The sequence below is a fragment of the Pongo abelii genome, chromosome 9, assembly GCF_028885655.2.
Source record: "Pongo abelii isolate AG06213 chromosome 9, NHGRI_mPonAbe1-v2.0_pri, whole genome shotgun sequence".
In the NCBI taxonomy this organism is placed as follows: Eukaryota; Metazoa; Chordata; class Mammalia; order Primates; family Hominidae; genus Pongo; species Pongo abelii.
In genome coordinates, this window is record NC_071994.2 from 75,971,870 (window position 1) to 75,998,846 (window position 26,977).

Below are 26,977 nucleotides of genomic sequence, written 5' to 3' on the forward strand. Positions count from 1 at the left end.
TACTTGGGAGGCTGAGGCAGGAGAATGGCGTGAACCCGGGAGGCGGAGCTTGCAGTGAGCCAAGATGGCGCCACTGCACTCCAGCCTGGGCGACAGAGCGAAACTCCGTCTCAAAAAACAAACAAACAAAATTCTTGTGTAGTGTTCCATATATTGAATCAACATATTTCCATTGTACAAATGAGGCAACTGGGGCCCCGGGGGTTGAGAAATTTGCCCTAGGTCATGTGCTAGTTGGTAGTAAAGCTGAGATTAAGTTAACTCCAGAATTCATGCTGTTTTCCTTGAGGAGTTGATGAAATCCTCCTCAGAAAAAAAGACACATATACAGAACTTTTTTGCATCCAATTTTATAAGGTTCAAGAATAGTCAATCCCATCTCTGAACCATCTCCTCCCTAGAGGCAGACCATCTGTGCTAAACCTGAACAACACTAATGGGTTTGCTTTCCACTTGGGCCAGTTAGTTTCTCTGTTATATAGTCATGGTGCATCCCAACCATTGGTGATTGGGATGCATCCATCACTATGGGCCAGCAATTTTTGTAAGCACATAATTATGGATGTAATTCTGTTGCCTTCATAAAGCCTTCTCAGACTCCCTGGGACTAGTGTGTGTCAATCATAAGCCTCCATCTTTTTGAAATGGAAGAATCCCAGGCTTCCTTTAAACTGCGAATTCTTTTGTTCTAGGTAGCCACATGGGAGAAGCAGATCTACACATGCTGTCGAGACGGTCTTGTACGACGCTACCAGCTTTCTGACCTCTGACTTCTTGGAAAGAGCAGTCCTGGTTAGTGAAAAGGTTTGACCCTGATCAACAATGAGCAGAAACATCATCAGTCCTTCCCAAGGACCATGGCGTTTAATGTCTTGGGCACCCCTTGGAAATCACAGAAAGTCAGCTGTACTGGCTGTATGGAACTCTCATCCCAAGACCTACTTTGACCTGAGTAAGAAGGTCATTGTGCCCACTGCATTTGTCCCAACTTCTCCTTGTATCAACTCACCCCAGCAACACAGGGCAAGGATATAGATGCTTTTAGTTTGTTCTTAAACCAGTTGTGTTAAATGTTTACAAGGACCTCAGTACTGAAGCCTGTTCTCTGGAGGAAATAAAGAAAATATGTTTGGAGGTGCCTGAATATGAAAAACTTTGTTAAATACTCTTACTCCAGCAAAATGTTGTCAGGACGATGGAATTCCTTCCTCAGCACTCCCTGTTGCCTGGCCATAGAGAAGGCCTGCTTGGCAGTAGCAATAAATGTCCTGTAAGCTGCAACCTGGGAGAGATTCTTATGCAGGTTGTAACCAACTGTCCCAGTTTGCTTGGAACTAAGGGGTTTTCTGTGACTTGAAACTTTCAGTGCCAAAACTGGGGCAGTCTCAAACCAACATGATTGGTCAGCCTATATGTAGGTGAGGAAACTGAGTCATAATCATCGTAAAGGCATTGGCTGTCAAAGTGTGGTTCTTAGAACAGCAGCATCAGTATCACCTGGGAACTTGACAGGAAATAGAAATTGTTAGGCCCAATCCTAGACCTAAATCAGAAATTCTACGGGCGCAGCCAGAAGTCTGTAGTTTAACAAGCATTCCAGGTGATTCTGATGTATGCTAAAGATTGACAGCCACTGATCTAGAGGAAGAGATGGTGGAGGGCACTTTAGTCACAGCTGGAACCCAGGGCTCAAAATGACAAGATTGGTCTGTAGGAGATGAGGCCACAGAGGTTGGCAGAGCCCAAATAGTGAAGGAGCACGAATGTTAGCTAAGGAGCTCAGACTTCACGTGGTTGGCAGTGGGGAACCATTGAAGGGTTTTAAGCAAGAGAATGGCATAGTCACCTCCTTTTGTCTCTAAACATAAAAATGGAATCATAATGTATGTATTCCATGGCTTATTTTCACTTAATGTCTCTGAGATTTTCCGTCTCAGTACATGTAGATGTTCCTCATTCTTTTTTAACAATGTCCAGAATATGGATACCATATTATTTATATTTTTGAGATTATTAGAGAAAAGTTTCTTGAAAGAGGTAACACTTGAGCTGGGACATGCAGATTAAGATTTCAGTTTATTTAAGGGAGGAAGGTCATTTCTGGCTGGGGTAATAATGTTGTTGACAGAGTTCTTTTTTTTTTTTTTTTTTTTTTGAGACGGAGTCTCACTCTGTTACCCAGACTGGTGCGATCTTGGCTCACTGCAACCTCCACCTCTCAGGTTCAAACGATTCTCCTGCCTCAGCCTCCCTAGTAGCTGGGACTGCAGGCATGCACCACCATGCCCGGCTAATTTTTTTTTGTATTTTTATTAGAGATGGGGTTTCATCATCTTGGCCAGGCTGGTCTCAAACTCCTGACCTTGTGATCCACCTGCCTTGGCCTCCCAAAGTGCTGGGATTACAGGTGTGAGCCACCGTACCCAGCCTCCAGAGTTCTTAAAGGCATATTCTCCAGTAAATTTTTTTTTTTTTAAGACAGGGTCTTGCTCTGTTGCCCAGGCTGGAATGCGTTGGCATGATTACAGCTTCAGCCTTAACCTCCTAGGCTCAAGCAGTCCTCCCCCTTCAGCCTCCCAAGTAGCTGAGACCATGGGTGCACACCACCACACTCAGCTAATTTTTTAAATTTTTTGTAGAGACAGAGTCTCACCACGTTGCCCAGGCTGGTCTCAAACTCCTGAACTCAAGTATTCCTCCCACCTTGGCCTCTCATAGTGCCAGCATTACAGGCATGAGCCACGGCACTCAACCAGGAACTTTGTCTTAACTTTAAATCCTATTTTTTTCTATAACACCCTGTTGCGTAAACCAAAGTGTAGAAAGAAAATACTGCAATTCATTTAATATCTACTCTGTTCTAGATACTATATTTATATATCTAATTCTTACAAGACTCAAAAAGCGAATGTTATTGTTTTATTCCGATAAGGAAACTGAGACTCAATCCATTAAATACCAGAGGCTTCATTTGGACTTTGGACAGTCTAAACACCTTCTGCTGCACTGTGTAATCACAGGCAGATAGCAAGAGATCTTTGTGACTACAGCAATTTCATTTCAAGGTGCAGTTTGTGACAGGGTCAGGTAGACCAGAATGGACATATTCCAGAACTTAGAAACATTAAATCCTAGGAGCTCCAGGTGGAACATCTAAGAAGTCAAATTAAGAAAACAGGATGAGGCTGGGCATGGTAGCTCACGCCTATAATCCCAGCACTTTGGGAGGCCAAGACGGGTGGATCACCTGAGGTCAGGAGTTCGAGACCAGCCTGACCAACATGGAGAAACCCCCGTCTCTACTAAAAATACAAAATTAGCCGAGCATGATGGTGCATGTCTGTAATCCCAGCTACTTGGGAGGCTGAGGGAGGAGAATCACTTGACCCCGGGAGGCAGAGGTTGCGGTGAGCTGAGATTGTGCCATTGCACTCCAGCCTGGGCAACAAGAGTGAAACTCCGTCTCAAAAAAAAAAAAAAAAGAAAACAGGATGAAATGGGCCGGGCGCAGTGGCTCACGCCTGTAATCCCAGCACTTTGGGAGGCTGGGGTGGGTGGATCGTTTGAGCCCAGGAATTGGAGACCAGCCTGGGCAACATGAGGAAACTCTGTCTCTACTAAAAATACAAAAATTAGCCAGGTGTGGTGGTGGGCACCTGTAATCCCAGCTACTCAGGAGGCTGAGGCAGGAGAATTGCTTGAACCCAGGAGGTGGAGGTTGCAGTGAGCCGAGATTGCACCATTGCACTCCAGCTTGGGCAGCAGAGCAAGACTCTGTCTCAAAAAAGAAAAAAAAAAAAAAAATATATATATATATATATATATATATATTTATATATAGAGAAGCAGTGAGTAGAATGGTGGTTACAGAGACTCGGGGAGGAGGAATGGGGAAATGATGGTCATAGGGTGCAAAGTCTCAGGAGGAATATATTATTTTTTGAGATCTATTGCATAGCATGGTAGATTGCTAAGAGTAAATTTCAAATGTTCTCAACCCAAAAAATATTAAGCATTTGAGGTGATGGATATGTTAACTGGCTTGATTTAATTATTCCACATTACATTTATAAGTCACAATAGGACTTTGTGACCCATAATTATAAACAAGTATAAATTGTCCATTTACAATTAAAAAATCAATTAAAAGAAAAGAAAACAGGATAAAGAAGGATATGGCTGAGTACACACAACACATGAATGTCTGTGAGTTCTCATTCCAGGGCTCACCTCCTACATTGCCACCACATTCGTCCGCTCCTTTTCATACGTCTCCAGAGTCTTTGTCCTGGTTGTGATATATGCAGTGACCCTTGACAGCTGCTCTGAAATCCAGACCCAAACAGAAGGAAAGGAGGCCAGCTCTCAGGTGCTCCATAGTCTTGTCCACTGTGAAAGGAAGGAGGCCCTGCTTTTAGCAGACAAAGCTTTTTCTTTTTTTTCTTTAGGATTAAGGAGTGCATTCTGGGTAAGGAAGGGTAGACACTGACAGCTCTACAGACTCAGTGAACTTCTGTGCTAGATGGTGTTTCTTGGCTTTGGGATGCCCCCTTGTGACTTCTTATGAGAAATACCTTTCTCTCCAGACCTGAAAAGCTGGCAGCAGCATCAGCTATTCAGCATGTACTTTGTACCAGGCACAGGCCTCACAATAGGTAGATTTCTTTTCTATTTTTTTTTTTTCGAGACAGAGTCTTGCTCTGTCGCCCAGGCTGGAGTGCAGTGGCGCAATCTCAGCTCACTGCAAGCTCCACTTCCCGGGTTCATGCCATTCTCCTGCCTCAGCCTCTTCAGTAGCTGGGATTACAGGCGCCCGCCACCACACCTGGCTGATTTTTTGTATTTTTTTTTAGTAGAGACGGGGTTTCACTGTGTTAGCCAGGATGGTCTCGATCTCCTGACCTCGTGATCCGCCCACCTCGACCTCCCAAAGTGCTGGGATTACAGGCGTGAGCCACCGCGCCCGGCCTAGATTTCTTTTCTAAACAATACTGTTTGTGCATATACTTTATGTTCTTTTTCTATTTTAACTTTTATTTTGCCAATAACCTTAAACTTGCAGGAAAAATGCAAGAATAGTACAAAGGGTAGGAAACAGACATGAGAAATACTTAAAAATAATAAAAAGAGTAAAAAAGAATAGCATCAAGGGTTTCAGTACACCCTTACCCAAATCTCCCAGTTGTTGACTTTTCTTTTTTGAGACAGAGTCTCACTCTGTCGCCCAGGCTGGAGTGAAGTGGCGTGATCTTGGTTCACTGCAACCTCTGCCTCCTGGGTTCAAGCAATTCTCCTGCCTCAGTCTCCTGAGTAGCTGGGATTACAAGGGTACACCACCACGCTTGGCTGATTTTTGTATTTTTAATAGAGACAGGGTTTCACCATGTTGGCCAGGTTGGTCTCAAACTCCTGACCTCAAATGATCCGCCTGCCTCAGACTCCCAAAGTGCTGGGATTACAGGCGTGAGCCACCGTGCCCCGCCCAGTTGTCAACTTTTTATTATGTTTGCTTTATCACTCTCTTTCTGTATATATGTACACAGGTTATATATGCTATATTTTTTCTGACTCATTTGAGAGTAATATGTAAATGTTACATTCTATTACTCTCTTACCATTTGTGATGGTAAATTTTGTGTGTCAGTTTGACTGGCCATGGTACCCAGATGGTTGGTCAATTTTCTGGATGTTTCTTTCAAGATATTTTTTTTTATGAGATGAACATTTAAAATCAGTGAATTTTGGGGCCGGGTGAGCTACTCAAGTCCAGCTACTCAAGAGGCTAAAGTAGGAGGATCGATTGGGCCCAGAAGGTCGAGGCTTCAGTGAGCCATGATCATACCAGTGAGCTCCAGCCTAGGCAACAGAGCAATACCATGTCTCAAAAAATAAATGAATAAAATAAAATCAGTGGATTTTGAGTAAAGCAGATTACCCTCCATAGTGTGATAGTGTGGGTGGGCCACATCCAATCAGTTGAAGACCTTAATACAACAAAGACTGTTGTCCCCCAAGCAAGAAGTTCTGTCAACAGACTGCCTTTGGACTCAGACTGCAGTTCTTCCCTGAGTCTCCAGACCATCAGCCTACTCTATCAGTTTCTGGATTTGCCAAGCTTCCTGTGAGCCAATTCCTTAAATGTCTCTCTCTCTTTCTATGTATATATACACATAGACACACGTATCTATGTGAAAACAGAACCTACACATCTTATTTGTCCTGCTTCTCTGGAGAGACCTGACATATGTCATTGTATGGATATACCGCATTTTATTTATCCATTCATCAGTTGATGAATGGGCTGACATTTGGGCTGTTTCCACTTTTTAGCTATTATGAAATACACTGCTAGCAGCATTCATGTGCAAGTTCTTGTGTTAACGTATGCCTTCAGTTCTATTTGGTATATACCTAACAGTGGAATTGCTGGGTCATATGGTACCTATATTTAACTTTTTGAGGGGCTGCCAACTGTTTTCCAAAGTGGCTGTAACCATTTTACATCCTCTCTAGCAGTGTACGAGGGTTCTGATTTTTCCATGTCCTTGTTTTTTATTTATTTTATTTTTTTCTGAGATGGAGTTTTGCTCTTGTTGCCCAGGCTGGAGTGCAATGGCGTGATCTCGGCTCACTACAATCTCCACCTCCTGGGTTCAGGCAATTCTCCTGCCTCAGCCTCCTGAGTAGCTGGGATTACAGGCATGTGCCACGACGCTCGGCTAATTTTTGCATTTTTAGTAGAGACGGGGTTTCACCATGTTGGTCAAGTGAACTCCTGACCTCAGGTGATCCACCTGCCCCAGCCTCCCAAAGTGCTGGAATTACAGGCGTGAGCCACTGCGCCCAGCCATGTCCTTGTTTTTTTTCCATTTTTAAAGTTATAGTCTGTGGATGTTAAGGTGGTTAAAATGGTGTCTTCCAGGTTTCTCCACAGAAAATTAATAGCCTTTTGTGGGGAGCTACTTTGAAACTATATAAATATCCTCTTCCCATGAAACTTGCATCAACTAGTTTTAGCATTCTTAGATGATTCTTGTCTGAATGAGTTATTCCCATGCTATTAATAATGGCCAAAGGGTGACTTTCTTATTCCATCATTCTTTCTATATTTATAACTAGCATTCTACGATAAGGTAGAACTTTCCCTTCTACCCCATTTATTTATTTATTTATTTATTTAATCATTTGCTTGTTTGTTCATTCGTAGATATATCAGTGTGGACTACTCATGGATTCATATTCTATGATTACAACTCATTCTTACTTTTATTTACTTTGATGTTAAAATTGTCCCAGTTTGGCCAGTGGACACTCCTTCAAGCTGGATCCTGTGTCCTTTTGACATGTTCCCATCATTCTCTGAGCACTTCCATATTTTCTGGTACCACAAGATGTTCCAGCCTCACCTTATATTTTTCCAGCCCCATCTCTAGAACCAGTCACTTGTGTATGTGGCCTTGGTTCCATTTAGTAGAGAATGGTATTCAGAAACCAAGATCCGGGCGCTAGTATACTTTGTTACTGGAGTGTTCCTGCTTCGGGGCCCTATCAGGGACAGTACATGAATGGCCCTTTCCACATCCATCGTTCTATAGTAAAAAGCATGAGTTCACACTGATGTCTCCAATTCCAGCCCACCTCCACAGGTTTTATTTTAGCCTTCCACGTATATACTTCCTTTCTTCAACAGTGAGGAACTTGCCTCTCATAATCCTCAATATAGTCACTCACAGAGGTACTGTTACAGTACCTCTGTGAGTAACCAACCTGCCAGCACACAGCCCATCTCCTGTTTTACCCACCCCCTGCACACATGGTTGCCACTCAGATGGGGTCTTCCTCTCTCCCTCCACCTCAGCTAGGCCTAGGCTGAGCAAGGCCTTCTCCCAACCCTCTGGATTTTCATTTTAATACATTTCTTTTCTAGTGGTAAGAGTGAAACAAATGACCAGCAAACGTGAAAAGATGCTCAACTTCATTAGTAATTAATCAAATGTAAATTAAAATTCAAAAGAAGGCTTGGTAATGCAAAAAATTAAAAGGGTAATTCCATATTTTCATTTTGTAAATAGGAAAATGTGGCTAAGAAATAATTGTTTAAGGTCAGAAAGCTAGTAGCTAACAGATAGGATTTGAACCTGGTCTTTGACTCTACTGCCTCAAGTCTGAGGGAGCATCTTCTATATGCTACATGCTTTCTTATAACTTTTATTATTATTATTTTAATTTTTTGTAGACACGGGGTCTGGCTATGGTGCCCAGGATGGTCTCGAACTCTTGGCCTCAGCAACCCTCTGCCTCTGCCTCCCAAAATGCTAGGATTACAAGTGGCTGAAGTAGGAGGATCCATTGGGCCCACCTGGCCACCTATAACTTTATATATTTTCCTACCAACCCTGTGTTACAGTTGATTGTTAATAATCCCATTTATGTGAACAAACTTAGGCTTAGGGCCATTAAGCAAGCTTGCTTCAAGTCATACAACTGGCAGGTGAGCTTGGCAGCATGAAGATTTGGTCACTTTCTGACCACTCAATTTACCCACTTTATTTGCACTTTATTTTTTAACTCTTTAATTGACTTTTCTGTCCTTTGGCCCACCTCCAAAAGTGTGTTTTACTTACTCCAAATACACCTAAAGTAAGCCTTTTGCCTCAAATAATATGAAAGAGCTACTTTAAGGCAGGCCATCCTCTGTAACAGTGTGGTTTCAGAGACCCAGGAAAGTTCTTCAATATCTCAGGCACTAGTATCTGAAATGCCATCAGGGAACCAAGCTTTTCCTTCTGCAGTTGGAGATGAGATTTTAAACACAGCACTCCTTTTTCCCTATATGAGTGATGTGAGATTCTTTTTTTTTTTTTTTTTTTTTTTAATTGAAATGGAGTCTCGCTCTGTTGCCCAGGCTGGAGTGCAATGGCATGATCTCAGCTCACTGCAGCCTCTGCCTCCTGGGTTCAAGTGATTTCTTCCTGCCTCAGCCTCCCAAGTAGCTGGGATTACAGGCCCCTGCCACCACACCTGTTTAATTTTTGTATTTTTTTCTCTAAAGACAGGGTTTCGCCATGTTGGCCAGGCTGGTCTCGGACTCCTGAACTCAGGTGATCCACCAGCCTTGGCCTCCCAAAATGCAGGGATTACAGGTGAGCCACTGTGCCTGGCCTGAGCCAGTGCACCCGGCCAGATGCTTTCTTAACACATTTCCATTTGAGAGGAGTAAGAGGCTGACTGGTTGGGTGTGGTGGCTCATGTCTGTAATCTCAGCACTTTGGGAGGTGGTGGCGGGTGGATCACTTGAGCTCAGGAGTTCGAGATCAGCCTGGGCAACATGGTGAAACCTCGTCTCTACCACAAATTATTTAAAAAAAAAAATCGGCTGGGTGTGGTGGCTCACGCCTGTAATCCCAGCACTTTGGGAGGCCAAGGCTGGTGGATCATGAGGTCAGGGTTTCAAGATGGTGAAACCCTGTCTCTACTAAAAATACAAAAATTAGCTGGGTGTGGTGGCATGCACCTGTAATCCCAGCTACTCAGGAGGCTGAGGCAGGAGAATCACTTGAACCCAGGAGGCGGAGGTTGTAATGAGCCGAGATAGCACCACTGCACGCCAGCCTGGGCGACAGAGCAAGACTCCATCTCAAAAAAAAAAAAAAAAAAATTATCTGAGCATGGTGGCATACCCTTGTGGTCCCAGCTACTCTGGAGGCCGAGGTGGGAAGATCACTTGAATGCAAGAGGTGGAGGTTGCAGTGAGCTGTGATCATGCATCATGCCACTGCACTCCAACCTTGGTGACAGAGTGAGACCCTGTCTCAAAACAACAAAGAAGAGGCTGACTGAAGGAGTAGTACTTAGGGAAGATACTGCTGAAGAAAAAGAATGGGGAGAGGGAGAGAAAAAGAAGGTTATATTATGTGGCATTGTGTTGGGGTGATCAGACCCAACACCAGGACTTGGGGATTGTGAAGTCTGACGGAGTCAAAGGAATGAGACAAGACAAGAGTGCATAAAGTGGGTCCAGGGGGCCAACACCAGTATGGAGGCTGCGAAGGCCCTGAGCTCTGGAAGCCCACACTATTTTTTGGTGATCAAAGAAGCAGGTGGTGAGGACATGAGGACGTGGGGGTAGAAAGGAAGTGGTGCATCAAGCGTTTGACCTATAGCTGTGGCAGTTTAGCATTTTCTTTTAAGCATATGGAATATGCTCTGCTACTCGAGATAATGGAGAACATGTTTTTCTACCTCAAGATACAATCAATTTACGAGCCTGGGAGAGCAAGAAGCAAGGAGCCAGCAAGTCTGGACACATTCCAGAGGCCACAAGGTGTTTTATGCCCTGAGCCCTGGATTCCATCCAAGCCACGAGGGGTTTTATGCCCTGAGCTTAGATTGTGGTGCTGCAAGACAGCCTTCCACTCTTTGGCACAGAGCTTGGTGTTCCAAAGGCCACGAGGGGTTTTAGACCCTGAATGCAGGATGTGTTCCAAGACTCTTTTACGTTATGTCAGACAAGCAAGTCTTGCCTCAGCCCTTCTACCAACATGTCTCCCTTTTCTTTTTTGCAAAACCGCCACAGCTATCATTGCTTGTTCTTGGCGGCGGCTTTCTCTCCAGAGGCGGCTTCTGCATTTGCCAACTAACATGAGACAGCACAAGCACATAATTATTAGAATGAAGTTTACAAATGTAGAACTTCCAGTGGCCTTAATCCATTTAAGAGGATTGATTGCAGACAACCCATCAGCTGCCTTGCTCAAAATATTGGTTCCAGGGAGCAGGGTTAAGTGAGCCTGAGAGGTTTCAAAAACCTGCTCTTTTAGTTTTACGATATTGAGGGTGAGATTTTCCTCTTTTCCTTCCAAATGATGTTTAACTTTTTCCCATTGGTATTCTGTTTCATTATAACTATGGGGAGTGATACAAAAATCAGATGTATCCAGTCACGTTGTATTTGAATTCTATTTTCTAAACTCATAATACGATCCCCCATCCAAATTACAGTCTGATGGAGATCATTAATTTGATTAACTATTTTTTGATCTGTTTGAACCTGAGAGTTCCATAATTTTGTGGAATTTTTCTGCCACTTATCAACAAATTCAGCAGTTTAAACAGATGCCTGTAAAGCCACACCAGCTACTGCAGCAGTAGTAGTAACAGCAGTGAGGCCAATTATAGCAAATATGAGAGCCACTATAAATCTTTTTGAATGGGATAAAAGTTTCCTAAGGATTTCAGTTATAATATGAATAGTGATGCTTCCCATGGTCTATTTAGAGACACAGGGATCCAAACTCCTTCCCTGGCTCTAATTAGCAAAATAGTTTGTTTTGTTTTGTTTTGTTTTTTTGTCAAAAGTTGAGTTAATGCAGGTAAATAGGTGACATTCTGGGCAGGTAACAGAGTGTGTATTTATATCAATAGTAACATTTTCTATTGCTAACATAAAAGGTGGTCGAACACAACTTTGAATCCAAAACGTCCTGTTGGAAAGAAAAGAAAGAGCATATTTATCCTTACCTCCCTCCCCACTGTACTTTTCATATTTACCCTCCCAAATTTTAATTGGACTTTGAGCTACAGCTAATTTTCATAATTCTGACTGTTCCTGTCCTATGGCAGGAGGTATCATTTTCGGACTAGGGGCGACAATGCCAGCAGGATTCCATATGATAGGGGCATCAGCTTCCATCTGAATGTATTGTGTATGATTCCATTGCCAGTGATTCCATCAGTTTGTTAAATTTGCTTTCAAGAGGTCCTTCTGGTGCAATTTGGTTTAAAAATCCCCTTAGGGGACCAATCAATGACAATTCCATAGGAATTCTTTTGTAGCACCTCAGCCTTACTTGCTCTACAATCTTCTCAAGTCCAAGTATCTACACCTTCAAACCAAACTTTATTTTGCTTATGTTTGAGCTTGTTTGGATGGAATTGCTGAGTTTTAGGGCTGGAATGGTTATATGTTAAACTTTGCCCTGAAATCATTTGTAAAGCAGCCTGTGATTTATTTTTTCCAGGGATTACTGCCAACCAGACTTGTGTGCCAATTTGTAAGCATCCAGCGGCAGGTCCCAGGCATATTGGAAGATATTTATATCCTATTGATATATTCATTTTCATCCCTTCCTCATTAGAATGCATTGGCCCTTGATTATCTATGGGCTCAGTCATCCAGGTACTGTCGTTGGTGTACACCTCAATAACCGGGTCCATCCAACTCACAGACCTAATTAAAGGAGGCAATGGGACATATGCCCAATAAGTAAAATTTTGAGTTGCTCCTACAGTAGGGAGGCTTATCGCCACAGTGAGTACTGCCAGCATGGCCACCATTAAGTTACTAGTTGTTTTTGGTTTGTTCTGTGCTCTCAAGCTGTCCTCTGCCATCTGTGCCAGCTTCTTGATTTGTCCCCATGTTGGAGGATCTGCCTGACAAGTATTCTCGGTCTTCTCTTTTGTCTCTGAGATGTTCATTCACGCCATCACTCATATCGGGAGCTCTGGCTCTTCCCAGAGTCCTCTCTTCCTGGTGTGGCTCATGATAGATCTTCAAATGTTTGGTGGGCACCCACACAGGTACCTGATTTTCACCTGGAGAGACATAAGCAAATCCTCTTCCCCATGTAATTATCTTTCCTTTTCCCCAGCTTTTTGTGTGAGTATCCCTCCATCATATATCTTGTCCAGCCTTTTTGTTTTCCTTTTGTCCTGTCAAGTGTTGTTCAGCTGCAGTCATGGATTGATCTTTTTGTAAATTTAGAAAATTTAATGTTAATAAAGCTAAGTGTAATTGTATATGTGGTGTTTTATATTCCTGGTCTCCCCCTCTTTGTTTTTGTATTTGAGTTTTTAAGGTATGATTAGCTCTTTCAACTATTGCTTGTCCTTGTGAGTTATATGGAATACCTGTAGTGTGGGTAATATTCCATTGTTGAAAAAATGTAGCCATAGCTTTACTACAGTACCCTGGGTCGTTATCAGTTTTGATTTTTTCTGGGATTCCCATAGCTGCAAAGCAAGATAAAAGATGTCTTTTAACATGAACTGTAGCTTCTCCTGTTTGACATGTGGCCCAAATAAAATGTGAGTAAGAATCTACTGAAACATGAACAAAGGACAACTTTCTAAAGGCAGGAACATGTGTTACATCCATCTGCCAGATGGAATTTGGAGATAAACCTCTAGGGTTAACTCCTGTTCCTTGATGTGGCAGATGTAAGACTTGGCAGGCAGAGCAATGTTGTACAATTTCCTTAGCCTGTTTCCAAGATAAGCCATATCTGTTTCCAAGGCCTGCAGCATTAGGATGGGTTAAAGAATGGAATGTTTGTGCATCAGTAAAAGCTGCAGAAACCAGTGCATCCGCCCTTTGATTGAGTTTGGTTAAAGGGACGGGGAGGTTAGTATGTGCTCTTATATGAGTGATATACAAAGGGGAATGCCTTTGTTGTACTGCTTGTTGTAAAGAATGAAATAAAAGATTGAGTTGATCATCAGTTACATTTTCAATTAAGGCACATTCAATATTTTGCGTGGCTTGCATCACATAGGCCGAATCAGAAATAATGTTTACTGGCTGTTTAAAGGTTTTTAGTACTGTAATTACAGCCGTAAGTTCAGCCCTTTGAGCAGAAGCAAAGTCAGTTTGAAAAACTTGTTGTTGAGGTCCTACAAATGAGGCCTTTCCATTACTAGATCCGTCAGTAAAAACAGTATTGGCCCCTTCAATAGGGGTCTTTTGAGGAGTGGAGGGTAATATCCATGATGTCCATTTTAGAAATTGGAATATTTTGGATTTAGGATAATGATTATGAAGTATACCAATAAAACCAGCTAAATTAACTTGCCATTTCTGGGAGTTAACATAAGCTTGCTGAATTTGTTGTTTATTTAAAGGAACTATAATTTGATTTGGATCATATCCCATTAATTTTGTTGTATACAGCCTTGCTTGACCTATCAGTACAGCAATTTGATCTAAGTACAGAGTAAGTGTTTTAGTTGTATTGTGAGGTAGAAAAAGCCACTCAACTACATCATCCTGTTGAACAGTAACACCTGTAGTTGAATGTTTAGTAGGAAAAATTAAAAACTGTAATGGCTGTAGAAGATCAATTCGAGTCACTTGTGCCTGATGAATTTTTTCTTCAATTAGTTGAAGTTCTTACAGTGCTTCTTTGGATAGAGAGCATTTGCTGTTAAGATCAGAATCACCTCATAAGGTAGAAAAGAGGTGAGACATAGCATAAGTAGGAATGCCTAAAGTGGGATGAATCCAATTAATCTCTCCTAATAATTTCTGAAAATCATTTAGAGGTTTTTTTTTGTTTGTTTGTTTGTGCTTTTTTTTGAGACAGAGTCTCGCTCTGTTGCCCAGGCTGGAGTGCAGTGGCGTGATCTTGGCTCACTGCAAGCTCTGCCTCCTGGGTTCACGCCATTCTCCTGCCTCAGCCTCCCTAGTAGCGGGGACTACAGGCTCCCGCCACCACGCCCGGCTAATTTTTTGTATTTTTAGTAGAGACAGGGTTTCACCGTGTTAGCCAGGATGATCTCGATCTCCTGACCTTGTGATCCGCCCACCTCAGCCTCCCAAAGTGCTGGGATTACAGGGGTAAGCCACCACGCCTGGCCTCATTTAGAGTTTTTAAATTATCTCTTTGAATTTGAACCCTTTGAGGCTTAATAGTACTTTGTTCTACTTTCATTCCTAAATATTGAAATAGAGTGGAAGTTTGGATTTTATCGGGGGCTGTGATTAATCCCGCAGCAGTTACAGCCTTTTCTGTTTGTAGCATAGTATTAATTCCTCCCTAGTTTCAGCTGCACATAAGATACTATCCATGTAATGGATGATATAACATTTTTTAAACTGTTCTCTAACTGGCTTAAAAACTTTTCTGACATAAGTTGGACAAATAGTTGGGCTATTTAACATGCCTTGTGGAAGTACTTTCCAACAGTATCTATCTGCTGGTTCTTTGTTATTTATGATGGGAACAGTAAAAGCAAATTTTTCATAATCTTGGGTCGCTAAAGGAATGGTAAAAAAGCAATCTTTTAAATCTATCACTATGAGAGGCCAGTATTTAGGAATCATAGTTGGGGAGGGCAGCCCTGGTTGCAGCGTGCCCATGGGTTGAATTACAGCATTAACGGCCCTCAAGTCTGTTAACATTTTCCATTTCCCTGATTTTTTCTTAATGACAAACATAGGAGAATTCCAAGGAGAGAAAGTAGGCTCTATGTGTCCCTTTTGCAATTGTTCTTGCACCAATTTTTTTAAAGCCTCCAGTTTTTCCTGTTTCAGTGGCCATTGCTCCACCCAAACCAGTTTGGCACTTAGCCAAACAAGAGGAATGGGTGCTAGAGGCTCAACAATGGCTGCTCCTAAAAATGATACCCCGATCCAGTTCGCTCTGTTTGCCCTTTTAGTTCTAAAGGTTCTGGTTGTCCATTTTCATTTTTTCCTAGTCCTTTCCCCGGGAGATATCCCATTTTTTTTCATCATTTGTTTACTGTTATTACTATATTGATCCATAGGAATAGATATTTCAGCACCCCATTGTTGCAGTAAGTCCCTTCCTGGCCATCTGGCCCTTGACATGGCGGAATTAAAGAACTTTGAAAAACTTCTGAGGCAGCTCCTACTCCAACAATATCAATGGATGCCTTTTGTTTGGGCCAATACTGGGGTCATTGATCTAAAGCAATAATAGAAACATCATCTCCAGTATCTACTAGTCCCTCAAAGTCTTTACCTTGAATGGTTACTGTACAAATAGGTCTTTTGTCAGACACTTGATTAACCCAATAGACAGTCTTTCCTGCTGGATTTGTATTAACAAAGCCTCCCATTCTTTTTACTGTGCTGCTTCCCAGTTTTGTATAACATAGGAGTAACAACTGAGTAATTCTTTCTCCTGGGGAAGCAGACCACGGAGTTGAGGAACTGATAACTAGTTGAATTTCTCCGGTATAATCAGAATCAATTACTCCTTTATGTACAGCGACACCTCTTAAATTTAAACTAGACCTTCCAAGCAATAGATCAACTGTTCCTGAGGGTAAAAGGCCTCTAACTCCCGTGGGGACCTTCTTTGGTGGCTCCCCAGGAAGTAGAGAGACAGGACTTGTGCTACAGAGGTCTACAGCAGCACTGCCTGCTGTGGCGAGGGACAATTGTTGTATGTTTGTAAGGGCACTGGCTGTGCCAGATATGCTTTGGTTTGTTGAGGGGCCCGAGAGAGATTGCCCGTCTTTGCTAAATTTAGAATGACACTGATTTGCCCAGTGATTTCCCTTTTTACATCGGTGACAGATACTGGAACTTTTCTTGCTGCTTACTGGTAGTAACCTTTGCCTGTTGATTTCCCTTTTTACATTCCTTTTTTGTGTGTCCAAATTGCCCACAATTAAAACAAGAACCTGAGAAATGAGGCATATTTTTTCCGGCTTTTAATCCAGCCATAGCCCGTGTAAGTTACCCCCAGTGCCATCACAAGCCTTAATATACTCAGCCAAATGAGGCTTCCCCCTCATAGGTCAAATAGCAGTTTGACATTCTGCACTGGCATTATCATATGCAAGAAGATTTATTACAACATCTTGAGGTTGTTTTGTCAGTTATGGCTTTATACACAGCCTCCTGGAGCCGAGCAATAAAATCAGTATATGGTTCCTTGTTGGACAGAACTGAAAGATGGATATTTTCCCCTACAACAATTATTCTTTCCCATGCCCTTAAGCACACAGAGTGTAACTGAGCAATGGACAACATCCTCCATTAATGCTTGATTGTCTAATCGACCCCAATTAGGGCTGACCCCCATTAACTGTTCAAAGGACACAAGACACAGGCGGCTGTGCCTGTGTGTTTTCTCTAGACTGAGTTTGAGCTTCATTAGCCCACCAAGTTTTAAATTGCAAGTCCTGAGACAGAGTGAGAACAGATTTTGTTAAAGTATCCCAATCATATGGTATTAAATGTGGCTATTATCAAGAGCCACATTTTTTAGTAAAGTTCGCACAAAAGGAGAATTTGGCCCATATTGACTAATGGCTTGCTTGAATTCCTTTAACAACTTAAAAGGAAAAGTGGCCCAATTAGCTATATTCTGTCCTCCTTGTTGGGTTATAGTAACTGGAAATTGCCGTGCTTCAAGGTGTCCTTCAGCTCTAGCCTTCTGAATAGAATTTTGTATAGCACCACCAATTGCTCCAGATTTTAATGTTGTCACTACAAGAGCAGTAGTTTTACAGCTGCTTCACTTTCTCACCCATTGAGGGAGAAGGAGGAGGTGGCCATTCACTTAATTCAGCAGGTGGAGCCTATAGACCAGTAAAATATGTCTTTTTCAGCTTTCCTTTCTCTTCTATGATTTCCTCCGGCTCCTGTGCCTCGCATTCAGAATCTGATGTTAGTTTCTTACACTCATCCTCTTCTTCTTCATCTGAATCTGCCTCATCATCTGTTTGAAATGGCTGAAGAGCTGCCTTTATTAATGCCCACACTGACCAAACAGAAACTGGAATTTTGGCTCCATCTTTATATGCCTTTTTAAAATCTCTGCCAGTTATTTCCCATTCATCCAACTCCATAGTCCCTTGTTCTGGGAGCCATGGGCAGAACTGCTCTACTGTGCTGAAAAGTGTTAATAGACTTTGAGTACTAACTTTCACTCCCCCTCTCTGTAATAAATGCCTTAAGAAATTTAAATAAGCAGAATGTTTGCTTTCATTCTGTCCCATTGTTACCCTGGTTCTTCCAAGCGCCCAGCTTACCCACCGAGCTTCTTTCAGTCGTCCTTGGGTGTCTTCTGACAATGCCTCCTCTGCTTCTGCATGCTCTAGTGTTCCTTCACGGGGGTTTTCGTCGCCCCACATTGGGTGCCAGAAATGTTGGAGTGATCAGACCCAAGACCAGGCCGTGGGGGCTACGAAGCCCGGCAGAGTCAAAGGAATGAAACAAGACAAGAGTGCATAAAGTGGGTCCAGGGGGCCGACGCCAGTATGGAGGCTGCAAAGGCCCTGAGCTCTGGAAGCCCACACTATTTATTGGTGATCAAACAAAGAAGCAGGTGGTGAGGACATGAGGAAGTGGGGGTAGAAAGAAAGTGGTGCATCAAGCGTTTGACCTATAGCTGTGGCAGTTTAGCATTTTCTTTTAAGCATATGGAATATGCTCTGCTACTCGAGATAATGGAGAACATGTTTTTCTACCTCAAGATACAATCAATTTACAAACCTGGGAGAGCAAGAAGCAATGAGCCAGCAAGTCTGGACACATTCCAGAGGCCACAAGGGGTTTTATTCCCTGAGCCCCGGATTCCATCCAAGCCACAGGGGGTTTAATGCCCTGAGCTTAGATTGTGGTGTGGCAGGGCAGCCTTCCACCCTTTGACACAGAGCTTGGTGTTCCAAAGGCCACGAGGGGTTTTAGACCCTGAACGCAGGATATGTTCCAAGACTCTTTTACATTATGTCAGACAAGCAAGTCTTGCCTCAGCAGTTCTAGCAACACATTGCCCCAGTGATAGACCAATGGACAGTAGTCTAGACACCAACCCATGCATTTGAGGAAATTTCATATCTAACACAGCAGCCAGTACAGATTGGTGGGAAGACAATGGACAATTAAATAAATGATCTGGGCAGTTGGATGTCTTTTAAAAAAGATACTACCTTGCTCCATATACAAAAAAATAAATTCTAGGTGGGTTAAATATTTAAATGTGAAATGGACTTTTGGAAGATCGTATAGGTGAAGATCTTTATGCCCTCACATAAGGAAATATTTCTTAAACTAGACAAACACAAAAAGTACAACCAGAAAGGAAAAGATTGATAATTTGACTTAAAAAAAGGTGAACAAAGCTTCAAGTTGAAGAAAGGATACGTATTTCGTATTATCAACAAAGAATTTGTTTTAAAAAAACATAAAAAGCCACTAGTCAGCTTTTTTTTTTTTTTTTTTTGAGACGGAGTTTCGTTCTTGTTGCCCAGGCTGGAGTGCAGTGGCACAATCTCTGCTCACTGCAACCTCTGCCTCCCAGGTTCAAGCGATTCTTCTGCCTCAGCCTCCCAAGTAGCTGGGATTACAGGCATGTGCCACTATGTCCAGCTAATTTTGTACTTTTAGTAGAGATGGGGTTTCTCCATGTTGGTCAGGCTGGTCTTGTACTCCTGACCTCAGGTGATCCATCCGCCTCGGCCTCCCCAAGTGCTGGGATTACAGGTGTGAGCCACTATGCCCGGCCTGTCAGTTTGTAAAAGGGATAGTCAAATAGAAAAAAGTGGGCAAAAACATAAATAGGTGTTTCACAATGAGGAAAAACAAATGGCCAATAAGTATGAAAAGATACTCAACCAAGAAATGCAAATTAAAATCCACAATGAGATGCCACTTTATGCCTACTATATTGGCAAACATTTTAAAACTTGACATCAAGAGTTGGTGAGGGCCAGGAGTGTTGGCTCATGCCCATAATCCCAGCACTTTGGGAAGCTGAGATGGAAGGATCACTTGAGCCCACGAGTTTAAGACCTCATCTCTACAAAAAATTTAGAAATTAGCCTGATGTGGTGGTGTGTGCCTGGGTTTCCAGCTACTTGGGAGGCTGAGGCAGGAGGATTGCTTAAGCCCAGGAGGTTGAGGCTGCAGGAGGTTGAGCCATGATCGCACCACTGCACTCCAGCCTGGGCAACAGAGGGAGACCCTGTCTTAAAAAAAAAAAAAGAGTTGGTGAGGATATGGAGCAACAGAAACTGATACACTGCTATTGCCAGTGTAAATTAGAAAACCACACCAAAAAACTTTGGCATTGCCTTGCAAAGTGGGCACATATACCCAAAAGTTCATCAACAGAGAGTACTATACAGCCTGTGACAATAAGTCACACACACACAAATACCTACCTTTTGTATACGTACCATTTGTATAAACGATACCATTTATATAAAGTTCAAAAATATGAAAAGGTAAATATGTTGCTGTGGATATTTGCAGTGGGGCACTAGAGCTGGCTTGTACTGGCTTGGGAAAACTGGCAAATGCCACAAACCAGCACACCACTGGGTACAGGCATATGGAGTAAAGCTCTAAAGAAAAGCAAGAGAATTACAAACAGGTAGGGAGGGGCACATCGGGGCAATATTCCTTCAAGAAGGAATGTTCTAATGCTGCGCTTTTTCTTCCTAAGAAGAGAAAACAAATAGAAGTTAGCTGGGTTGAGGCGAGGGTCTGTGGTGGGTTGGGTGGGACGTTCTGAGCAGAGGTGGCAGCAGAGGTGAATGAGGAGAGGGGATGGCTGGTCTGGGCAGTGGCAAGCACTGCAGTCCATTCTGACAAGCAGTGGGTGCGTGTAGGACAGTGGTGAGAGCTCAAGGTAGAAAGAGAGGCAGCAGATCACAGAGGGCCTGTGTGCCATGATAAGCGTTTGGAGTTCACTAGAAGTAATGAGGAGTGTGGGCTTTGCAGAACAGAGGCAAGGCAGGCAGGCCCGTGAGGAAGTTGTTGTGGTCTTGCTGAAAGATGAAGCCAGAGCTGGGCCCTGATTATGAGGAGGAAGAGCAGAGAAGCTAGGCCTGAGAGGTTGTTTAGAAAGCAGAATGGACTGAGCTTGGTAACCAATTGGATTTGGGATGTGCATGGAAAACAGGGCTCTGCTGTACTCAGAGAGGTGGAGCATAACTCCCTCACTGTAAGGGTGGGCCGCACAGTGACTGCCTTCCAAAGAGTGCAATACAGCAAGGGGGAAAGGAGGGCCAGGTGCGGTGGCTCTCGCCTGTAATCCCAACACTTTGGGAGGCTGAGGTGGGTGGATCACTTGAGGTCAGGAGTTTGAGACCAGCCTGGCCAACATGGCAAAACCCTGTCTCCACTAAAAATACAAGAATTAGCCGGGCATGGTGGCGCATGCTTGTAATCTCAGCTACTCGGGAGGCTGAGGCAGGAGAATCGCTGGAACCCGGGAGGCAGAGGTTGCAGTGAGCTGAAATTGTGCCACTGCACTCCAGCCTGGGCAACGGAGTGAGACTCCATCTCAAAAAACAGAAACAAACAAACAAAAACAAAAACACCAAACAAATTCCAGTTGCGGGACATTCTACAAAACACCTGACCATTATTACTTAAACTGTAAAGGTCATCAAAAACACGGGAAGTCTGAGAAACTGTCAGTCAGGAGGCACCAGAGGAGATGTGACAGTTAAGTGTAACATGGCATCCTGGATGGGGTCTGGAACAGAAATAAGATATTAGGTTAAAACAACTAGTAAATCTGAATAAAATGTGGATTTTAGTTAATAATAGTGTATCAATATTGGTCATTATTTATGACAAATGTACCATACTAATGTAAGATGTTAGTAATAGGGGAATGTGAATGCAGTGGCTCACGGCTGTAATCCCAGCACTTTGGGAGGCCAAGGCGAGCCCAAGAGTTCAAGACCAGCCTGGGCGACGTGGTGAAACCCCGTCTCTATGAAACATACAAAAATTAGCCAGGCATGGTAGTGCACGCCTGGGTCTCAGCTACTTGGAAGGCTGAGGTGGAAGAATCCCTTGAGCCTGGGAGGTCGAGGCTACAGTGAGGTGTGATCCTGCCACTGCCCTCCAGCCTGGGTGACAGAGTGGAGACCCTGTCTCAAAAACATAAAAATAATAATAATAATAATAATAAAATAGGGGAATGTGGATGTGAGGTATTTGGGAACTCTCCGTACTGTCTTCTCAACTTATCTAAAACTCTATAACTGTTCTAAAATAAATGTATTTTTAAAAAATTAGCCAAATGCATTTCTTCTAAAACCTTTTTATTAAAACTAATTACTGCTCTCTTTAAAAACAAAAACAAAATAAAACAGAGCCCTGTGAGTCTCCAATTTCCGAGTTGAGTGACCTTTCACAGGGTCACAGAATCAGCCCCAGCTCTCCCAGTCCTTTCACTGACTCCTCTCTGTGGCAGAGCTGAGGAGATTTGTTTAGGGAAGTGGAACTACGACTCCCAGAGTGCACCTGTGCGGTTGTCAGGAGCAACCAAGGAAGCCAACTAACAGGCTTGCTAGAGTCTGAGGACTATCCAGGGCCTGACTGCCAGCTAGCCAGCCATGGGCCAGGATTATTACTCTGTGCTCGGGATCACTCACAATTCAGAGGATGCCCAGATCAAGCAGGCGTAAGTTGGGGTGGGAGCCAGGCCTTAGGGGTGTGCTGGGGCAGGCCCTGCCCTCTTCTCTTCCAAAACGAGCTTTCCTGCACAGCTTAGGGCAGACAAGGTAAACCTTGTTCCTCCTTTCACTTCTTGCATACCTGTATCTTTGGTCTGGGTCAGGGCCCAGGTTGGAAATTTGAACTCTTTAGTTCCTCAATCTGCTCCCAACCCATCTCCCTTTATGCTCCATTCCCTATCTCCTCTCCTGAGTGCCTTGCTTTTCCCAGCAATGAAATGGGGACAAAGGAGCCATTTGAACTTTATCTTGAATACTATGAAGAACCAGAGGCTTGTGAACAAGGGAGTGGCCAGGTCAGATGGATGTTATAAATTCAATTCTAACCATGATGGAGGTTTTCAGCATTGACTAAACTACATTCCTGAATACTTCCATCAGGTCTTAAGGATGTTCTGGCTCATTCCTAAGAAAGCCTACGACAGGAGTCAGTACATTTGTCTGAAAACATGTTTTTGTTTTTTGTTTTGAGACGGAGTTTTGGTCTTGTTGCCCAGGCTGGAGTGCAATGGCGTGATCTCGGCTCACCGCAACCTCCGCCTCCTGGGTTCAAGCGATCCTTTTGCTTCAGCCTCCCAAGTAGCTGGGATTACAGGCAAACACCACCATGCCCAGCTAATTTTGTATTTTTAGTAGAGACGGGGTTTCTCCTTTTTGGTCAGGCTGGTCTCAAACTCCTGACCTCTGGTGATCCACCCACCTCAGCCTTCCCAAGTGCTGGGATTATAGGTGTGAGTCACCGCACCCGGCCAAAAACATGCTTTTTTAAACAAATATTTATTGAGCGTCTACCACAAGGGTTGAGAGGGTACTTCACTCCTGCTGCAGTGGTAGCATCTGGAGATAAATGTCTGAATCCGACAGTGGCACTCCCTTACCTCATGCAGCTAGATTTTGTTGCTGAATAGATGTTGAATAAGTCACCACAACTGTGATGAGTGTTACAAAAGAGGAAGTACGGGGGGCTGTGGAAGTTATCTTGGAAGGATAGAGACCCTTTAGGAGGCTGTTCGTGGTAACTAAGGCAAAAGATGAGGCTGGAGAAAGGGGAGGGAATGGATTTGGCAATTAAGTGGATCACTGGAGGGTAAAGAAAAGAGGAGTCCAGGATAACTCAATCAATTAAGTTAGGCAGTGACAATAGGTGCATGTTTTGAGTGTGTAGTTGCTGTTCTGAGAACTTTCCATCACTGTTTAATCCTCACAACAGCCCTGAGAATTAAGTGCCATTATTATCCCACGGCCACGTACTAGTAAATGGTGGAGCCAGTGTTCAGACATCAGGCCTCCAAGAGTTACCAGTCATGGGCCTATTCCTGGGCCAGGTCCTGTAGGGGATCAGTGGCGTAAGTGGAGAGTCTGCAGTGTTGTTGGAGAAAAAAGACACAAACTCATGAAAGGATTTGAGAACAACTCAGGACAGTGTATGGTGTCACCCACTCTTTGGAGCATCTCATTGACCAGAAGGACCCATCCACGGAAAGGTAATCAGGAGGAAGGGCAGTGGGAGTGCAGAAAGATAAGCACAGCTTAAGCACTGAAAAGGGCTGGATCAGAATCCAGATTCACTTACCTGCTAGCTGTGTGACCTAGGCAAATTACTTAACTTCTTTGAGCCGAAGTTTTCCCATGTCTAAAAATCATCATCATAATAAAGGTTGCTGTGAGATTGAAATAGGATTAGATGAGATAATGCATGTGTCCAGCAATCATTTGCATGTGAAACCATGTCATATAAAGAGTGATTAAGGCCTGGCATGGTGGCTCATGCCTGTAATCTGAGCACTTTAGGAGGCCAGAGCAGGAGGATCCCTTGAGCCCAGGAGTTTGAGAGGACAGCCTGGGCATCATAGGGAGACCCTGTCTCTACAGAAAATTTAAAAATTAGCTGGGCATGGTGGCACACACCCATAGTCCCAGCTACTTGGGAGGCTGAGGTGGGAGGATCGCTTGAGCCCGGAAGGTAGAGGCTGCATTGAGCTATGATTGCACCACTGCACTCCAGTCTGGGCAACAGAGCAAGACCTGTCTCAAAAAAATAAAAATGGCTGGGCCGGGCGCCGTGGCTCACGCCTGTAATCCCAGCACTTTGGGAGGCTGAGGTGGGCAGATCACGAGGTCAGGAGATCGAGACTGTAGCAGGACGAGCCGCAGAAAAAACCTCTCAGACACCGAGTTGTAGAAGGAAGGGCTTTATTCAGCTGGGAGCATCGGCAAGCTACTGCCTTAAAATCCGAGCTCCCCGAGTGTACAATTTCTGTCCCTTTTAAGGGCTCACAACACTAAAGAAAGGGTCGTGATTGATTTGAGCAAGCAAGGGGTATGTGACGGGTTTCATGCACTGGTAGTCAGAGAGAAACAGAACAGGGCAGGGAGTTTCACAATGTTCTTCTATACAATGTCTAGAATCTATGAATAACATTGGTTTCTAAGTTATGAGTTGATTTTTTACTGGGTTTAGGCCAGGCAGGCCCAAGGCCTGGTTTCAGGCCTGGCACTGGGCTGCCTGTCTTTGGTTTTACTTCCTTGTTGTTTTTTTTTAAAACAGGTACTGAGTATAAAACAATATAAAACAATATGAGACGGTCTCTCTCTTCCCTCAAGACCATCCTGGCTAACACGGTGAAACCCTGTCTCTACTAAAAAATACAAAAATTTAGCTGGGCGTGCTGGTGGGCACCTGTAGTCCCAGCTACTCGGGAGGCTGAGGCAGGAGAATGGCGTGAACCCGGGAGGTGGAGCTTACAGTGAGCAAGATCACGCCACTGCACTCCAGCCTGGACGACAGAGCGAGACTCCATCTCAATAATAATAATAATAATAATAAAAATGGCTGGACGCAGTGGCTCACACCTGTAATCCTAGCACTTTGGGAGGCTGAGGCAGGTGGATCACTTGAGGTCAGGAGTTTGAGACCCGCCTGGCCAACTTGGTGAAACCACTTCTTTATGAAAAATACAAAACATTAGCTGGGTGTAGTGGTGCATGCCTGTAATCCCAGCTACTCGGGAGGCTGAGACAGGAGAATTGCTTGAATCCAGGAGGCAGAGGTTGCAGTGAGCTGAGATCGTGCCATTGCACTCCAGCCTGGGTGACAGAGTAAGACTTCGTCTCAAAAAAATAAATAAATTAAAAAAAATAGGCCGGGCGCGGTGGCTCACGCCTGTAATCCCAGCACTTTGGGAGGCTGAGGCGGGCGGATCATGAGTTCAGGAGATCAAGACCATCCTGGACAACACGGTGATACCCCGTCTCTACTAAAAATACAAAAAAATAGCCGGGCGTGGTAGCAGGCGCCTGTAGTCCCAGCTACTTGGGAGGGTGAGGCAGGAGAATGGCGTGAACCTGGGAGGCGGAGTTTGCAGTGAGCCGAGATCACGCCACTGCACTCCAGCCTGGGCGACAGAGCGAGACTCCGTCTCAAAAAAAAAAAAAAAAAATTAGGCCGGGCACGGTGGCTCATGCCTGTAATCCCAGCACTTTGGGAGGACGAGGCAGGAGGATCTCCTGAGGTCAGAAGTTTAAGACCAGCCTGGTCAACACGGTAAAACCCTGTCTCTACTAAAAAAAATTAGCCGGGCATGGTAGCAGGCTCCTGTAATCCCAGCTATGTGGGAGGCTGAGGCAGGAGAATCGCTTGAACCTGGGAGGTGGAGGTTGCAGTGAACCAAGATTGAGCCATTGTACTCCAGCCTGGGCAACAAGAGCAAAACTCCATTTCAAAAATAAGTAACTAAATAAATAAAAATAAATAGAGTGATTAAAAGAACTGTGTATGTTTCAAAAAGCAGTCCTTAACCCTTCTCCCCTGCAATAACTCTAAGTCACATGTATGACATGCTTGCTCATGGGATCACCTAGATATTCATAAAAAAAAAGAGCTAAACTTATATAAGGAAGAAAAGCACCATGATGGTTTATGATTGCCCAGGATTCATAATTGCAGTGTTCAAGCTGTGATTTCACCCCTTTTTCTCCCACTCAGGAAAGCAGGTGAATGAGAGTGATGTTACTGCAGGGATAATTTTGAAACCACTCAAATTTATATGAAAAACTAAACCTTTCTCAAACCTTGTTACTTTTTTTTTTTTTTGAAACGGAGTCTCTCTCTGTCACCCAGGCTGGAGTGCAGTGGCACGATCTCTGCTCACTGCAACCTCCGCCTTCTAGGTTCAAGTGATTCTTCTGCCTCAGCCCCCCGAGTAGCTGGGACTACAGGTGTGTGCCACCGTGCTCGGCTAATTTTTGTATTTTTAGTAGAGACGGGGTTTCACCATGTTGGCCAGCCTGGTCTCGAACTCCTGATCTCAAGTGATCTGCCTGCCTTGGCCTCCCAAAGTGCTGGGATTACAGGAGACTGAGATGGGCGGATCACTTGAGGCCAGGAGTTTGAGACCAGCATGGTCAACACGGCAAAAACCCGTCTCTACTAAAAATACAAAAATTAGCCAGGTGTGGTGGTGGGCGCCTGTAGTTCCAGCTACTTGAACCTGGGAGGTGGACATTGCAGTGAGCCCAGATCGCGCCACTGCACTCCAGCCTAGGTGACAGAGTGAGACTCTATCTCTAAATAAATAAAAATAACTGACTGTGGCCTTTATAATTGAGAAAGGCTGGTTTGGAAGACTATGACAATTGTCTTCAAGTCTCTGAAGGTAGATATTCTCTCTGTAAGGTCCGCAGGGCACAGCCAGGGCCCTTATGGATGGAGGGACAGTTGCAGGACAGCAGATCCAGCTTCCTATCG

General features: G+C 43.8%; 2 protein-coding genes across 9 annotated transcripts in view; both read left to right on the top strand.

Moving 5' to 3' along the window:
* Window positions 1–1,134, top strand: part of PAAF1 (proteasomal ATPase associated factor 1) — a 48,654-nt gene extending 47,520 nt beyond the window's left edge. For all 4 annotated transcript variants that reach the window (XM_002822223.4, XM_009246828.2, XM_054524802.2 and 1 more), the window contains one exon: window positions 693–1,134. In XM_002822223.4, coding sequence (XP_002822269.1) covers window positions 693–770 — 78 coding nt within the window. In that variant the 3' untranslated portion in view covers window positions 771–1,134. The remainder of the gene's footprint in view (window positions 1–692) is intronic.
* Window positions 1,135–14,077: 12,943 nt separating this feature from the next.
* Window positions 14,078–26,977, top strand: part of DNAJB13 (DnaJ heat shock protein family (Hsp40) member B13) — a 28,203-nt gene continuing 15,303 nt past the window's right edge. For 3 of the 5 annotated variants that reach the window (XM_024255583.2, XM_054524803.1, XM_054524804.1), the window contains exon 1: window positions 22,021–22,178. In XM_024255583.2, coding sequence (XP_024111351.1) covers window positions 22,111–22,178 — 68 coding nt within the window. In that variant the 5' untranslated portion in view covers window positions 22,021–22,110. Of the gene's footprint in view, window positions 14,237–22,020; window positions 22,179–23,440; window positions 23,715–26,977 lie in introns of those variants that run through there. The other 2 variants (XM_054524805.2, XM_054524806.2) reach the window with 2 other exon arrangements.